The 17,675-nt window shown below is 45.7% G+C and overlaps 2 protein-coding genes across 10 annotated transcripts in view; both read left to right on the top strand.

The window, feature by feature from the left end:
• The window catches only part of LOC111080539 (cyclic nucleotide-gated cation channel beta-3), a 60,851-nt gene extending 48,317 nt beyond the window's left edge, over nucleotides 1–12,534 (top strand). The window contains exons 5-12 of one of the 7 annotated variants that reach the window (XM_041592054.1): nucleotides 5,591–5,742; nucleotides 5,818–5,959; nucleotides 6,033–6,182; nucleotides 8,168–8,335; nucleotides 8,596–8,836; nucleotides 8,896–9,041; nucleotides 9,108–9,449; nucleotides 9,759–12,534. In XM_041592054.1, the coding sequence (XP_041447988.1) occupies nucleotides 5,591–5,742; nucleotides 5,818–5,959; nucleotides 6,033–6,182; nucleotides 8,168–8,335; nucleotides 8,596–8,836; nucleotides 8,896–9,041; nucleotides 9,108–9,418 (1,310 nt within the window). In that variant the 3' untranslated portion in view covers nucleotides 9,419–9,449; nucleotides 9,759–12,534. Of the gene's footprint in view, nucleotides 1–5,590; nucleotides 5,743–5,817; nucleotides 5,960–6,032; nucleotides 6,183–8,167; nucleotides 8,336–8,595; nucleotides 8,837–8,895; nucleotides 9,042–9,107 lie in introns of all 7 variants that reach the window. The other 6 variants (XM_041592053.1, XM_041592052.1, XM_041592056.1 and 3 more) reach the window with 6 other exon arrangements.
• Nucleotides 12,535–13,116: 582 nt separating this feature from the next.
• LOC111080530 (filamin-B) overlaps nucleotides 13,117–17,675 on the top strand; it is a 22,217-nt gene continuing 17,658 nt past the window's right edge. For all 3 annotated transcript variants that reach the window (XM_041592147.1, XM_022376205.2, XM_041592149.1), the window contains exons 1-2: nucleotides 13,117–13,203; nucleotides 16,799–17,134. In XM_041592147.1, the coding sequence (XP_041448081.1) occupies nucleotides 16,898–17,134 (237 nt within the window). In that variant the 5' untranslated portion in view covers nucleotides 13,117–13,203; nucleotides 16,799–16,897. The remainder of the gene's footprint in view (nucleotides 13,204–16,798; nucleotides 17,135–17,675) is intronic.

Here is a 17,675-nt window from a genome sequence, read left to right as displayed (position 1 = left end):
TGTATGCGATTTCCATCATGTTTTGGCAACAATCCAAACGAGACGCGACGCAACGCAACGTTTCAAAAACTGGCATTTAAAATTATGTAAATTCATCCTCTCCATCTTGCTGCCAGCCTCCCCCTGCCTCCCCGCGCCTCTCCCTCGTTCCTGTGTCCATTATGTAATTGTTACTGTAAATAGTTTCCATGGAATTTCCCCCCGTCAGCAGAGCTGTCATCGGATTCTGATTGATGTGTGCGGACACTTTTCGTGCAGCAGCTTACACATACATATATATATTTTCCCTCTTGATTTGCATGCATTTATTTATGCCTGCTGTGGATTTAGTGTGTACACATTTAAGTATTTATTTCCCTTCTATAGCCCCACTTTGGAGCGTGTCTCTGCCTCTCATTTTTACAGCCATAATCCAAAGAGCAATTTCCTTCCGTTTGGAATCTCTGTGCCCATGCGAAGAGGGGTATCTTTCAATCTTATACTTACGGACTGTACGGACATATTTATGGAGCCAACTAACTGGTCAGCGCTCAGTCTTCATTTGCAATTAACGTCCAGATGGCCTCGCCTGATGCCGTGGCTGGGGCTTGGCTTTTGACCTCGCAATTAAAACAATTTACGCGCTCAATTTAAGCCAACACAAACAAAACCCACACACACCCACACACCACACAGGCACACAGAAACACACAAGAAGATGCAAGCGCTGGAGCGGAGATGGAGCTGGGGAGTGCACCCTGGTGTTGGGATGCTGCTGCTACTGCTGCTGCTACTTCTGGTGCCAGGATGAGATTTGCAGTGCCTTTGCCAGCTATTTTTGACTTGCTAAACGTGCAACGTGCAAGTAATACTATAACGGACAAAGTGTTGCTGTTTGCTGTGGCCCTCGTCCTTGTTTTGGCAGCTGCCGCTGCCCCACAATGCTCGCTGGCTGGCTGGCTGCCTGGCTGGGGCGAGGTTGCACTAAAAATAGAAGCGAGGCAAACGAACTGAGTCAAGAACGCGGGGCACACATTTGGCATTGGATTGGCCGCGCACCCGGGGATATTCTCTCCGCGGTGGGGGTTATTGAGAGGCTGAGTACGGAAGGATTGCTTTTGGACCGAACGAGTTCATGAGTGCACCACCAGGAGATTCCATTTACACTTGGCAGCATGCAGCTCGAATGGAGACGGCTTTGTTATTCGTTCACCGGAGGGTGTCTGCCAGTGCGACTTATTTCGACTCATACCTCTTTCTTTGCTGCTTTTGCCTTTTACCTTTTACCTATTACCTCTTTCTTCCTGCATTTTGGCCAGCTCAAAGTCGAGCAGCCGGACACTGTGAAAGGAGTGGCTCTGGCAGCAGCAGCAGCAGCAGCAACCAAGCAGCCTCAGTGTGGGTAAAGCGACGTCCATTATCCACTTTAAGTTGCCCGCCCGTGCTGCTGCGTGCGAATGTCTGTGTGTGTGTGTGTGCCCCACTGTGTGTGTGTGTGTTTTCAGCTTGGGTTGTGTTTGTTGTTCGTTTCGCTGTTTGCTTTTGCTTGCCACAGCAATGTCCAACGGGGAGGCTGTGTGTGTGTGTGTGTGTTTGTCTCTGTGTTGGCTTGTGTTTGCTTCTGGTTATGCCCCCCAGCTGTAACCCTGTATGACTGTATGTGTGTGTCTGTGTCTGTGTGTGTGTGTGTGTGTGTGTGTGTTTGTGGGTTTGCGGATTCCAATCAATATCGTAGACGCAATCGCCGCTGGTGGCCGCCGCTCTTGCCCATTAAGCTGCATGTACACCAACTTGCTGTCGTATTTTTAGAACACGCCGCCAGTGGTTATTCTTGTTCTTGTTGCTGCTCCTGCTGCTGCTGCTGCTGCTGCTGCTGCGTGCTGCGGCATATAGCCGCTCTTTAAGGGCCAGAGCTTTCCATTATCCTTGAATAGCGAATATGCCAAGGATTTGTGCTGAAACTGGCACTGCTGTTCGTTCCGCTGCCTCCTGCTTTTGCCACCGCCACTGCCATTCCTTTTCGTTGATGATGCAGCTGGCATGCGCATTGTTATTGCTGGATGACTGGCGAGGTGGTGCACGGCGGGCTGTTGGCATTTATTTTTAGTTACCGCCCGAATAAATCCAACCAGCACTTCGCGGCCATTGTTTGCCTGCCTCTTCAGGCTGCGTCACGAGAGGAGGTGAGAAAATCACCCACAGAATCAGCAGCAGCTGCAGCTGCTGCTGCGGTAAATGCATAATTAAGCAGGCCGCAACTCAGAAAAGGAATGCCTCTTAAAGAATGCCTCATCCAGCGCAGTGCCGCAGTGGATGCCACAGAATTGTGTCAAGTGGAGAGACAGTGGCGATGCTGGGCGTCCAAAACAGGACTCTTCCCACACACCTCGGCTGATAATCGCCGACGATTCTCTCGATTCCTTGTCACTTCATTGCTGGCATCGTCGTTGTCGCCTTTTGGCTTCCTTTGTTCTCGCCGGGAAGACAACTTCCTGCTCTGCCATAACACATCACCCAAGGCTCTTAAGTGGTTTCTAGTTAGTTTGCAATTTTTGCCTCTGCCTCTGCCACTGCCACTCCCACTCCCTCGTATACCCGCACTTATGTAGGTTCCATTCAGAGCTCGGCACGGGGTTCTTTTTTCTGTTTTTTCCCATGCATGCTGCATGCTGCATGTGCGGGTGCGGGTGCGCTTTATGAAAAGGTCTGGCAGGAAGAGAAAGTTTTTGTCACGCATATTTACTGTTTGTGTGCGATCTCCTTTCGCTCCAGCTGCCCCCCAACAGAAACTTGCGGCACTTTGTTGTCAGACAATGGCATGAACTTTTGCACCGCACCCAGACTTCTTCTTCATTTTCTGTTGTGTGACTGGAGCCACCCACAATTGTTCCCAGGGCTCAGTTTTTGCCAACAGTTGATCCCTGGGTGGCAATTGTTCCCGTCCCCATTAGCGGAGAGACAAAAGTCGAGTCAAACAGCAAATGTAATTATTGGTAACTATTCGTTCAAGTTTTCTATGGTGACTTTTCCTGCTGAAGGTGACTCAGCCACCGAAAGCGCCAGTGCCACTGCCACTGCCACTGGTGCCGCACAAATCGCAACAGAAGCAGATCATAGTTCGCTGTGGGCAACAGCAGGGGAAGCAGAGCATAAAATGAAAAATAAATAAGAAATAAGCAAAATGTGAAGCCAAATGCAGTTTGCCATCATGTCTGCCGCCCATCCAGGCCCATCCTTGGACTCCACCTCTGCCGCAAGGCAGCCGCATGGCAGCAGCATCCTCTTTTGGCCCCAAACGCAGCCAAGTGACTTGAGGGCAAAAAATGGCAAATTAAATTTTGCTCGGAAAATGCAACGAAATGGAAAGCGGAGAGGGAAAAGCAGAAGCAGAAGCATGAACGAAACGAAACGAAACGAAGCTGAAAGAAACAGGATAAGCTCTGTTCAGCCACAGAGCAAGCGAAGGAATTAAAGCTTGAGTAATTTCTAAAAAAACACCAAAAAGGAAGATACATCCAGTCATCGAGAAAGAGCAGACAGACACACAGACAAATACAGGAAAAGCAAGGCAGACAGAAGTTGGATATATGACACAAAGGTATAGACGGACAATCAGAGAGAGAAAGAGAGAGAGAGAGAAAGAATTTATTGAAGGCAAACCGCAATTACCGTGGCAACCTGAAAAACATCCAACACCCAAGGACCCGGAAAAACACAAACCACAAGAAACCACACAGAACTCTCTCCTCTCCTCTTCTCTTCTCTCCTCTCCATTCTGCATTCTCCATTCTCCATTCACTTGTTTGTTTTTCCCGTCTGCCATGGAATATGCAATTAATATTTAGATTGATTTTCAATTGTTACAAAAATAAAACCCGGTAAAATCCAGCGTCAACCAGAACGTGCTCTGTGGCATCAGGGTTGGGACTGGGACTGGACTGGTGCTGGGTCTGGGTCTGGGTATGGAATGGGAGTGCCACAAGGGGGCGGCAACATGAGCACAGCTATGCGCCATTGAATGCTGCTCCATTCAAGCTGTTCCGCAATAAAAAATTGCTGTAATTTAGCATGGGTCTCGGTATCAATGCAACAGGGGAGCGAACAGGAGGTAAGGGATGGGCGGATGGATCGTGCATACGTGTGTGGGCGCCATTCGCAACGTTATCCATATCCGATTTGTGTAATGGATAACAAGAGGCAGTCACTGCCATTCAATAATCTTTCACTTTGCCAATGGCTGGCTCGGAAAAACTATTTTTAACTGAAGATGGAAATATTTGCCACATGGAATGTTGTATGGGATTCAAGAAGAGAACTGCCTCGGAGATACCGAATGACTGGCAAAGGCATTCATAATAAAATAAAATAAAATAAAATAGCATTTAAAATAAAGTGAAAATTGTCTCCTGGCTATTCTTTCTTAATTTCGTTTGGGCAGCGTAGGAAATTCGAGTTGGACAACAAAAGACATTTGACAATTGGGGGAAATGACAAATGACCAACTGAGATTGGATGTGCCTGATTGGAGCAGGGTGGGGGGGGGGGGACTGATTGCATTATAGATGATGTGATGTCGTTGTTCGAGCAGCCACCCTCCCAGTTCGAGGAGACATCAGCCTGGTTACTGGGTATTTATTTGTATTCAATCTGTTTGGTTTGCTTGTTTGTCAGTTGGTTTTCAAATGTTTGCACGAGCAAACACAAAAGACGCAGCACTCACTCTCGCTCTCGCTCTCACTCCTGCCACTTGCTACCTGCCAATTTCCCCCACGCAGTCCCATCTCAACTCACAGTTTGCAGTGTCACAGTCACTGCGACTTCCACTGCCACTGCCACTCCCCTTTGGCAACCGCCGACAAATTGTGTCAATATTTGTGGGCACTGACGAGCCAAGAGATTTAATTTCCTCTTATCGACTCCGATGACTAGCAGCTGGCAAGCCACACGGCCGGGTATGGGTGCGGGGAGGGGGCAAACTAGAAACAAAAGCCAGTTAGTTCTTTCCCATCAATATTGCTCAAACAGAATGGGATGCTCTTTAAGTTGGGTCGCTCACATGGAATGCCGCAATACCGTAGATACGTAGACACGAGTAGGAGTCCGAGTACGAGTACAAGTACAAGTATGACCAATCAATCCCTTTGCACGTGTTGTCCGTGCAGTGCAGGACAACCACATCTGGCAGGACGAAGGCTCCTGCTTCTTCCACCGGGGCGTATGAGTAATCAATATTAAGTGTGCGCCCGCCCGACTGCCCAGGAAGAGCTTATATTCAGCGATGTCTGCGGAACAGCTAAAAGCCTTATATCACAAATTTATGCAGACCAGCTTGATTGACCGATTAGACCGATTAGAGAGTAAATCCCCTCCATGTAACCTGGGCCATGGGCCAGATCGAAGCAATTTATGCATTATGGCCCAGCATTTAGTTGAGCAAAGCAACGGGCCACTACATCCCATGGTGCGGGTGCAGGTGCGGGACAGAGCAGCCGACCAATTTCCACACACTTTGTATGCCAGTCGCGTATCAATATCCAGGGAGAATCCTCTGCAAATACAAAATAAGACTGACATATCTGGATTTTCTTCCTGGGATGTTCTTCCCGTTTAGCCAAGCTGGACGGCGTCAAGACGTATATGCGGATGCGACGTGTGCCGAATCATCTGCAGGTGAAGGTCATCAAATGGTTCGATTACCTGTGGCTCACGCAAAAGTGCTCGGACGAGGAGCGCGCCGTTTCCTGTCTTCCTGATAAATTAAAGGCAAGTAAAGGGTCGCTCTGTACAGCAACGCGAATCGTCGATTACATTAACCAAATGTCAATCTGTATCTTTCAGGCTGAAATAGCAATTAACGTCCATTTAGATACACTTAAGCGGGTCGAGATTTTTCAAAATACCGAAGCTGGTTTCCTCTGCGAGTTGGTGCTGCGTCTGCGGCCCGTGCTCTTCTCGCCCGGCGACTACATCTGCAGGAAGGGTACATATATACATATACATACATTATACATACATATATAATACATATATTTTTTTCCATTGCCAATTGGCAGGCGAGGTGGGCAAGGAGATGTACATTGTGAATCGTGGACGATTGCAGGTTGTGGCCGACAATGGAAAGACGGTGATGGCCTCACTGAAGGCTGGTTCCTATTTTGGCGAGATTAGTATACTCAATATGGGCACGGCAGGTAAAGAACTTGGTAAATATCCCGTTTTAGTGCGACAGGCGGAACAATAACGATAACGTAACTACAACAACCAACCCTGAACCAACCAACCAACCAACCAACCAATCTAGCAATATTTCAATCTCAGAAAATATTCCAAAATACTCAACCCGTATTGCTTGTTATCATCACCACCCCCAGAACACAGACACAGAAACAGACATTCTACTCTCTCTCTTACAAATATATACATAGCATATAATATACATATGTGTATGTCTATGTGTGCGGAATGTCTATCTGTCTATGAGTATTTTTAATCTAAGTGTTAGCCCCCCCAGAGATACGAGTATATACATAGATATAGTACCATATACATATTGATTCTACGTTGCTTCCTCCCACTGCACCTGCAATCATATAGAAGAGCACTTATGAGCAATTTAAATCATTGTTTAATTCCTCTACCTTTAATTTTTATAAAAAAAAGCTTTTTAATTTGTTTTTATTTGTTCGTAAATTGTATGAATGTTTTTTAATTTTTTTTGTTTTAAGCCGAAAAGTATATTACGCTCCAATTCTGACTGTCTGGCCCACACACACACACACACCTGATACACACACACAGACACAGATACTCTCCCAACCGTATATGTATATGGTTGCAAAATTAATGAATGTCAAATGCAATTATTGCACCTGCATGCTCTCTCACATGAAAATACATTTTTATTGTTGGTGCGTTTTTTGTGTGCAAACTACGAGTATGAGTTTGAGTATAAAAATAGCCGCAACAATTGTGGCTGTGATGCACAAAAAACCAATTTGCTGAACTTAATGCCGCTTTAATTTCATGTAATAGTCAGCCAGTGCCAGCTGGCAGTCAAGTGTGAACACAAATGGCTGCAGGGAAGCAGGCAGCACCTGCTGCTCTCTCTCTCTCCTCCTTCACACAATGTCATAATTAACAATATGTACGTACGTGTGTGTATGTGTGTGTGTATGTGTGCGCTGAAGAGTTATGCAACTGCAAGTGGAAGGGGAAGATATCTTTGCGTTGCATACTTGAAGGCGTCACCAAAGCCGCTCCTTGCCAACTAATTGAGTTTCGGCTCTCGAGTTGGCAACTTAATTTTCAAACAAAAGTTAAACTTGCCCAAAAGTTTTCACCTCCTCACCCCGTAACCCCTTCATACACCTGCAGCAATTAGAGACTAAAAATCGAATTGTTGAAAGTTCTTTGTGTTTCTGCATGATTTAAGCATCATTCGGGTTCAATCAAGGGTCACGTCACAATTACCCTGGAGCAATTTAAATTTGAATTTCATTATTTCTTCCACTATAGTTAGACCCTCTATATACGTATGTACATATCTATCTATCTGTATATGTATCTTTCTCTATCTCTATCTGTGTCTATATATGGTATATCTCTGTCTCTCTCTCTCTCTCCATTATCTCTGAGTCTATGTTGATGTTGTTGTATTGCTTTGCCTACTCGTAATTTAAACGTTTCTCTACACGTAATTGCATTGAGATTTGTGTAATTAAAATTAAGTATACGACCCCTTGACACAAGCAAATATTCACATTCGATTCTTCTTGTTGGGCAGTCCAGATGCGGCACTTGAATTGCATGTGTTTATTTGTGGGCCATTTTGGGGGCCATTTGGGGAGAGTAGCCATCAATTTTAATCAAAACAACCCCATAGATAAAATATTGCCTGGTTTTCCCTTCTCCACTTGTAATTCTCTCCCGAAACCCCCCATCGAACACTCAAGAACACGCCACATCCTCCGTGTGGCATGCAATTTTAATGTCCTTCTGTGATGCGATGCGATGCCAGTTGTCAACAAGCAGAATCGAACGACAGACACAGACACACTGACACAGCGCGTCATGGAAATTCCCCGTTGCAAGACCATTAAACTTTTCTCTTTGCGTTGGCAAACATTTGCTTTACCAACTCTCCCGATTAAAAAAAAAATAAAAAAAAAACACAAACAAACAAAAACAGGCAACAGACGCACAGCCAGCGTACGGTCCGTGGGCTACAGCGACCTGTTCGTGCTGAGCAAGAAGGACATGTGGGACGTGCTGAAGGAGTATCCGGCGGCGCGTGTACGTCTGGAGTCGATAGCCGTCAAGCGCTTGGAGAAATACAAGAAGGCGCCCCTAGAAAAAGGTATCCAGGCACTTGTCTACCCACTTATTTACCCTCATCCTTGGCCGCTCTGCCTTTTATCCCCTTACCCCCATCCATGCTTCATTCCTCATTCCCCCCCCTCCGATACACCCGAACAAAAACACCACTCGAAATTCAGAGATACGAATACGATTGCCCCAGAATAACACGATTCGATTGTTTTGCCTTCCGTTCCATCTTTCCTTTCCTTTCATTTCGATTCTTTCCGTTTGGTGGATGATTTTTGTTATAAAACACAGTCAAATACTTTAATGTAGTTGCCATGGGCCGGTGCCAGTCGACGCCGGGTCTGGTCGAGAGCTGTGGCCGCACCTCGCTCGAGGAGATGTGGCTGCCACCAGCCCCAACGCCACCAGCCCCACTGGCCCCGCTGATGCATCACCACCTGGCACACCAGCAGCATCATCCGCAGCAGCACCAGCCGCTACATCAGCACCAGCAGCAGTCGACGCAGCAATCCTCGCAACAGCACGGGTACAGGTGAGCCTCAGCTGGTTTACCCTCCCACATACTCACTCAGTTATTTTCTTCCCCCAAAGTCCTCGCAGCTATGCGGACCGTCTGGTGCGGGCCACGGACTCGCCCAGATCGGTCAGCCCCAGTGCCCACGGCTCCGAGGAGCGTCCGCGCAGTCGGGCCGCCTCACATCACTCGATTCGACCCCAGTCGCAGCCCAGCCACTCGGGTAAGGCGATGAAATCACGACACAAAAGCCTGCATAAGTCATCAACAATCTGTGCCCCTCTCATAGGTCACATCTGCGACTCTAGCTCGCAGCTGGAGTGCTACGGAGCGGGCGTGGGCGCTGTTGGTGGGGGCACAACCCCGCTATTGGGCTCCCACGAGGCTCTCGAGGACGAGATCAAGCGGCTGAGAGAACGACTGCATACGGTGGAGTCGGAGAACCAGGCTCTGAACACGAAACTCTCGCAACAGCAGTGGGATCTAGAGAATCGCCTTGCCGAGATCGAAATGCAGATCTGTGGAGTGTCGTCCACGTCCAGCGTGGATCCCGAGAACGAGACGGAGGAGCTGGAGCGGAATCGAGAGAGTATCATATAACACGGGAGCGCGCTGCCCCATCAGCCGATCGGTATGGTGTACATATCATGTTCCTCATGACTCCATGATCATCATCGATCATCTGACAACCGAAAACAACATCAATCAAAACGGCAATCTGGCGAGGAGCGAGCGGAGCAGAATGGCTGGATTTTGAGATCGCCATCACCCTCATAAAGCATCTCTCTCTCTCTTTATCTATCTCTCTATCTATCTGTTGTGTATGTTTCTCCATCACTCTCTCTGTGTTATGTATCTATGTTTGTGTGCATGCGGTCGAAACACCCCATTGCCGAATCATTTTACTAACCAGAAAACCCCAAACCATAACCAGGAGCAGCAGCAGCAGCTACACAGCAGCCCCAGGAACAAGCAGTCAGGCGAGAACAGGCGGAGAAGACGGCAGTTGGGACACAGACCCATAACCAGTGCAGCTCGTTATAGGATAGATCGAAAGATCACCCAAGATGTTCAATTAAAATCTTTTATGATAAAGCGACTCACAACACCAACAAAAATAATGGCACTGCCTCGAAAATTTGTTCAGGCGCCACCACCGCCGCTACAGAAATAGCCCAACAACCCAACACCACTGGACGACTGGACGCCGAGTGTACATATGCAAGAAGGGGGGAGAAGAACTACCACAAAAGAGATCAAAAGTATCCCAAAACCTAGTCTAAGAAAATCGAGCCCCCGAGAGAGAATGGCAGATCGTAATTCGATGAATGTATTGTAATTTAAGATATCGGAAAAGCTTTACTAGATATTCCGAAAAGAACTTTTCGCAGCCCATAACTCGTTGCCCAAAAACTTACACTTTTTCCATACTAAAAACAAACCAGAAAACAGAAATCAGAAATATACTCGTATTGAGATTTATACAATATAGAAATCATTAGGCCTAGACTTTTCGCCTCTTTTAAAGGATACACTAGACAACCGAAACGGGTACCGAAACATACTCCCATTGTAAATACTTTTGCTCCAGGGCTTAACTAGATTTATTATCGCTAGATGGCATGGGAGAATATAGAATAGAGATCATTTAACAATTAACTACAAGATTACTTTAACTCATGAGTGTAACAAAATGAATAAATCTAATATATACATACATAAATCTATTGTAATATTTGCTAATTGTAATTCGAAAACAAAACAAAACTAAAAACTAACTAGATGTGTATATGGGAAACGATTTACTTTAAAATTGAAAATAATGCATAAACAATTTATGGACAAACTAAGTGAATATTTGAAAAATATTTGTACTGTACTATTGGAAAAGAACTGCCAGAGCAAACACCACACACAGAAAACAAAACAAGAACAAAACAAAAGAGAGGCAATATATAGCTAATAAACTACCAAAACCAAAATCCAAAAACAAAAACCAAAAACCCCAAAGAATGTCTCTTAGCCAGAATCAATAAGTGAACTAGTATAAACGAGTAAACACTTTTAATGCAATACTAAATTGTACTACTATGAGTATATGCTATATCTATGTAGAACATAAGAAAATTAAAGGTCTAAATGTATTTAAATTTAGTTAGCCGCCCCGAGAACCCAAAAACCCCAAAACCAAAAACAAAATACCAAATACCAAACCAAACTGAAAACCAATGCTGAAGATTGTAGTCGACACGAAAGATATTAGGATAGAGGAGAGTGAGAAGGAGTGATAGAGTGAGAGAGAGGGTTCTGTAGCAGAAAACAGAACGCAGTGTAGTCATCCCCATAATATGGGGGCCGCGATGCGATGGAAATTAGTTTAGCTGTAACTCTAGCTATACTTAGTTATATCTACCATTAGACGTGTACAAGAGAAGACCAAAGGCAGATCCGGATCGGTTCTACTTACACGGAAAACCAGAGATGGTCTCAATAAGGAAATCTAATAAATATATAGTACGAGTATAGCTATAGCTTGAATAAGATTCTTAACTTTAGTGAGTGAGCCAAGCGTTTGGATCAAGATGCGTTTGAGTATCTGGAGTCTGTTCGTGAAAGGGAAACGGAAAACGGGCATGGAAATGGGAATGGCAATGGGAATGGAATTATCGGTAGCTGAAACGGAACTCATTTCATTCTGACGGGATGGGATGATAGGCCGCCAAAAGTTGAAACTCAAAATTTTGTTAGGATTTTCTCCTTAGATTTTTGTCCATGAAGTAAACTTAATTTGGATTTTCTAGTGAGAGCAAACTACACGTAAATTCCTTTTCCATATTTTGTCAACCTAATTACATTTCGGAATATCAAATAATGGATTAATAATTAATTAATAATTAAACAATAAACATCAAATGGGGTTTCATCTAAGACGAAAAAATTATACCAATCCAAGACGGAGTTAAACGAGGGCAGAGAACGGAGTTTGAGATTCTTTAGTTAGCCAATTATTGCCAAAAATTAAATTTGAATAATGTAATTGAATTGAATTGAATTTTGATGGCTTATTAGCACGCTTATCGCAGGACAGAACAGGACCCTGCCCTGTCACGTTTGTTAGATTTATTCCCATTGATTTCTCCGCAGTTTTCTGTTAGAGCGCATATAACACATACATATACATACTATATTTATATCTATTTGTTGTTGGGAGTACTCGTGTAATACAAGGAACTACATCGATTTGGTTGTGTTGTTGATGCAAAGTGTGGGCCAGGTTTGCAGGTCTGGAGCGCGGAAGTGGCTTGTGTAATGACAATTTTTTAACTTAATTTTATGCATTGAGATCTATGAATGAAACGGAGACGTAAGAACATTTAAAGCTTTATTTTTACTATAAATTAATTAATTAATTTATAAGATTAAACAGTAAATTAAATCAGCATAGCCAAAACTCCATAGCCAAAGAAATGAATTGAGTTGAAAGTAATCTCGGATGATGCATTTTAAAAACGATCACCGATACATCAGATCAGATCGAATCAGTTTGGAGAAGGGAAGGCATGGCCCCGATTTGCAGCAGGTAAATCGAGCTTATCGTGTGAGCATTTCAAAGCCGATTACATTGCTGAACACTCTGAAATCTGAAAAGGGTAAAATGAAAAAACACAAAAACAAAAACTAAAATACAAATAAAATCAAAACAAAACAAAAACAATTCTTAAGATATGAAAACTTTTGCGTTTTTCTTAGGGTTTCGGGGAAATGCATCGAATCATCGATCGTTCGATCGATCGTGGCTGCGTGTCGTAATCAATGAGATCTGAGAAAAAGCCGCAAAATTGTTCAATTACAACAGTGGAAACCACACACTCATCGCATTGCATTGCACTCCACTGCCGATGCCTGCAATTAACGAGCTGCTTGAGTAGTCGAGTCCATTAAATGGCTCGAGAACGAACATCGAAATGCCTCGAAATACCTGGGATAGACGGGGTCCGTACCCAAACACAAACCCAAGCCCGAACCGGGCCGAGAGCCACCTGAGCGAATTGAGAAATAAGAATTGAGAGCCCAAAACAAAAGCGCTAACAAAACTGGCAAGCAAAACAAGCCAAGATCAGGCCCGAAACAATGACGTAGCGGTACGTTCCATGCCACTCCGAGCGAGCACCGAATTCCCACTTCCAATGGAAGCCAGAAAAGCTCGCGACTCGACTGGATCCACTGGAAGTAGTGGATCTTGAAGCTTGAAGCGGGCTATCGGGCTAGCGGGCTAGCGGTGGAGCTGCCAATTTTAGTCGTTGTGAGCCACTCGTGCGCGCTGGACGTGTTTGAATTTTTTATCGTTAACCCTCGCGTTTCCCCCCACCCCCACGAATCGAAGTGTAAGCAACAAGTGCCAAAAGGGAGACAAAACCAACAAAATCCGACACTATCTATACACACATATTATATACCTTTTGGGCATACATACATACATACGTACGTATGTATGTATACTCGAATGGTGTACGCGCATGCGCATATTTGTGCCGTGTTCCCTCCGACGTTTTTAATAACTTTTGATCGCTCTCCTCTACCCTTCGCGCAGTGCCGCGTCACTCACTCCCCCCGCGTCTAACGTTCATCTTAACTATATTTTTTTTATGGATCTTCATGTGTCTCGCTCTTTGCTTTGTGTTTAATTTTTAATTCTTTTTTTCGCTTAGTCCGCTTTGACTTTGCTGTTCCGTTCGCTCGAGAGACTGACTGGGGTGGGTGCCGTGTGGCGAGGCGGGCTTTTGTTCTAATTTTGAGCTGCTGCTTAAATTAGAGGAGATATCTTTTCGTGTGGAATTTGTGCTAAACACGTGAATGGCTCGGAGTGGAGCAACGGTGCGCCGTTCCGTGGCGTGTGAATCGGCCAAAAACTAGCCCACAATCGTAGCTCATAAATACAAAAAGTCGCAGGCGGGGTCGCTCTAGTCCGACGAAATTATTCACATAGCTGGCCGGACTGGGCCCGGCCTAGCCCATTGCATAATAGGCGAATGCGCGGAGAAGCGAAAACAAAACCGAAAGCGAATCTGAATCTGAGTCTAAGTCTGGCTCTGGCTCTGGCCTCTGAATCTGGTTTTCCGTTTTCGCTGTTCGATTGGTTTTCTCCAAAGTTTCTGGCTCGAGCGGAAGACTGGCTTGGCTCTCTGAAAACCTTCCCAGACTCCCCAATCCCCAATTGTAATCGCTGCGGCTTTTAAGCGAATAAACGAAGCAAAGTAATGAGCAAAAATTAAAAAACAATAGAACACAGACCCCAGCCAGAATGGGGAATGTGGAAAACGCAAAGGCAGGGGCACGGGCACGGGCAAGGCAAGGCTTGGCTGCGCCTTGGCGTCGCGACGCCTAACGGCATTAATCAAATGACTGAAGACACAAACTTGGCTAAGACCCAAACCGTACAGTGCGCAGGGGCATCGCATGGCGGGTTTTCTATTTATGACGAACAGCTATAAATGTTGCCAAAAGAAACAAACGCTTGTTGGCCCCGCCAATTCCATAGAATCATGCCCTAATGAGCCATCATTTACTCCAAAGGCGTGGCCCTTAACCATTTGGCATGTGTTGCCATCGGTTTTGGGCCAACAGGAAAGACTTACAAGACCTACGAGAAAGAAAAGCAGAAAAATCAAACAGAATTTCATTCCGTTCAGTCTTTAAGCAGCTGCAAAACTTAATTCCAGAGTGAACCACAAATCCAGATCTAAGTATAGCCTTTAGATGATCTATCCATCACCGTAATTATGGTTCTGTCCACCAGTCTGGTTAGTCTCCGATATTTCAAACTTAATGACGTTGTCGTAGAATATTTACCAAAAAATATTCCCACAGCAGCAGCATTTTTGAACAGAGTTGTAGCTCTGAAATCCCCTCAAGTCATTCACAAATCAATGACCAGTTGGTGCTGGCTTTTGGCAAAAATCAACTTGAGATCGCACCCACGTCTAGAACGAGGCGTTGAACCACGCCATGTGGGTGGCTGGCTGCCAGATGACAGCGACCACGACGACGACGACGACGACGTTGTGGCAGATTTGTGTGGGGGTTGGCAAGGCAAATGGCAAAACAAATAACAAACAACAAAAAAACATATATGTACATATATTCGGACAGCAAGCAAATCGAAAAGTGTAAAAAATACCAGACACCTACGTGCTCGGCTCATTCTATGATATAGATATAGATACTTTGGTATGGGTATCTATCTATCTATCTATCTATCTATAGATGTGCCAATGCAATACTCTGACGCTGACATATCGTTAGATATTTGGGAATTACGTAATGCCCTAAACTAGGTGTGTTGCCTGGCCTGGCCCCTGGCCTGGCTTGGCCCTCTTCTACCAATTTTAGTCACGACAAAACGATGTTAACACTTTCCTTGTTTGTTTGCTGGCCCTCTAGACTGGTGATACTAGGGGAGTGGATCGGAGTGGAGCGGAGTGGAGTGGAGTGGATCGGAGTTGACCAACTGTGTAAACATCCAAACAAAGGCAGGCGGTCAGTGCGTCAGCGACATTCCCATTCCCAATTCCCATGACCTTGTCCGAGCTGAATATAGAACACAGTGAGTGAGCTGGAGTCGAGAGCTGCGGGCTGCAACTAATTAGGCTCATTGCCAATGTCAAGTGTCAGTACTCGCAGATGACATCAGAGATTCACTCATAAATCGGAGGAGTTGCGCTGCTTCTCCCCCACAGCCTTTTTATTTTTGTTTGTCTGCTGTTCCGCTGTTAATTTATGCAATTCAGGCAACGCAATTACATACTCTCCGGCCAGTGTCACGTAAAGATATTGCTCAAACAACTCATCCGAGTTCAGAGTGAGATGAGTGAGTGTGATGTCACCTACTAAGGGGATTGGGGATGTGAATGGGGTAGGGGCAAACCATTTGAATTGTTTGCCAATAAATAGTATTTGGAAATCTGCATATAGCCCGGGCTCAGAACTGGTGTTGGATATGATATACTCGTTCACGCTCGGCTATGGTTATATGGCCATTTGAGTGCTAACCGGATTTCCTATAATTAAGTCTGCCAGACTCTGTTTGACGCCTCGTTGTCTTCGTCTATAGAGGCAGAGCCAGAGCTGTGGCATTGTGCCAAGAATGCAGAAATCCAAACAGAAATTTTGCCACTGCTATCACTGATTGCTGTCGAGCGGTGGTGTGGGGGTGTGGGGGTGTGGGGAAACTGAACAACAATCAAAGCAACTTTCAGTTTGCTCAAATTGTTAGGGTAAAAGTGCGACAAGTGAAAACAGCCAAACAATTGACAATTGATCGTGGCAGATTTCATTACTAGCCGCACATTTTATTGTTAATACTATCAGCAGCAACAGCAGCAGCAGCTCCCACGTTTACACTGAGCAAACCTTGACGGCCTTCTGGAGTGGAGTGGCAGTGGCTTTTGTGAAAGACTTATACACATGGGGCACCTCCTCTGCTCCTCTGCCCACCAGATATCACTGTGTGCCCCAGCGAATTGTGTTGCGGCGAAATTCCAAACTAAGTGATTTCTGTTATTTTTCAGACTCTTTTTTTTGTGTGTTTGTACGAGAGTAGTATACGAGATACGAGTATTCAATTTTCCTTTTCGCTCGCTTCGTTTGGGCTTGGAGCTTGTGGCTTGGAGCTGACGAAACCAGTTTTGTTTTATAGCCAGATTCAGATTCAGATTCAGAGATATTCGCACATGAGCCCACCACATTTTTGCCTCTCTCGTTGGGAGCTTTGAGCTTTGGGCCAGGCATGAATGACGTCATGGTTTGTTTGGGCCAGGCCTGGCCAGGCCAGAGATCTGAGAGAGAAGTTGAACAGCAGAACAGCAGAGCAGCGAACAGTTCCCATTGAGCCACGAACGTGTGCAAACGAAACTGAAACTACTCATTGTTGAGTCGCGTCTAATCAATAAATATCAATTTGGCTTTCATTTCATCGACCAGTGGTAGATCATAGCCATAGCTATACGCGTACGTACATATGTATGGAAAGTAAAGTGAAGTGCGATAGTGCGAGAGTGCAGTGAGAAGAGCGCCAACACGATGGACGTCAAAGACATAAAGGGCGCCAAGGTGACGCATGCGGGACTGCTGAAGCACAACAACGATGGCAGCACCGAGACGCAGAAGATCACCCACGCGGGCCTGGTGGCCCGCAGCCCCGAGGGCACCGCCGCCAAGGGCATGAACATACGCGGCAACGAGGATCTATGGGTGGAGATCCAGGCGAACACCTTCCGCAATTGGGTCAACGAGCATTTGCGCGAGACGGGAATGCAGGTGAGTTCGAATTCCGCTGTCAGTCGCTGTCAGTTGTTGTCAGTCGTGGGTTATGCAACACTTTCTGGCTTGCTGGTTTGCTTTTGCTGGCTTTCTGGCTGACCGATCAAGCGAGAAAAAACAATTACCAATTCAATGGGAGGGCTAGTTGGGGAATGGGATGGGTAAGTTAAGTATGTAGAACTATCGAATGGCAGTCGGAGCAGGGCCTGAGAATGCTGATCACCGGTGATCGCAGATCGCGGACTGCGGTTCGCTGATCGCCGATCAAGCTGAAAGTGAACGCTTGTGTAAGCCGAGACCCCCCCGTCCACGCTTGGGCAGGTGACAAAGCGTCAATTCGAATCATTAACTGGAGCTCTGAGCTCTTCCGTAAGTCGCCTTAAATGGCCTGCCTCATAAAACTTAGTTCAGCTCAGCTTGGCCCGCCCGCCCACGCGGCTCAGCTGCTTCAATGGCACAGCTATCCAGCTCCCCAGCGCCAGCATGAGCGATTACAATTATAATAATTCCAAGAGTACGTGTACGACAACAATGCATT

Source organism: Drosophila obscura, unplaced genomic scaffold (genome assembly GCF_018151105.1).
Source record: "Drosophila obscura isolate BZ-5 IFL unplaced genomic scaffold, ASM1815110v1 contig_17, whole genome shotgun sequence".
In the NCBI taxonomy this organism is placed as follows: domain Eukaryota; kingdom Metazoa; phylum Arthropoda; class Insecta; order Diptera; family Drosophilidae; genus Drosophila; species Drosophila obscura.
The sequence above is the reverse complement of the archived record's forward strand: the minus strand, read 5'-3'. Positions and strand labels throughout refer to the sequence as shown.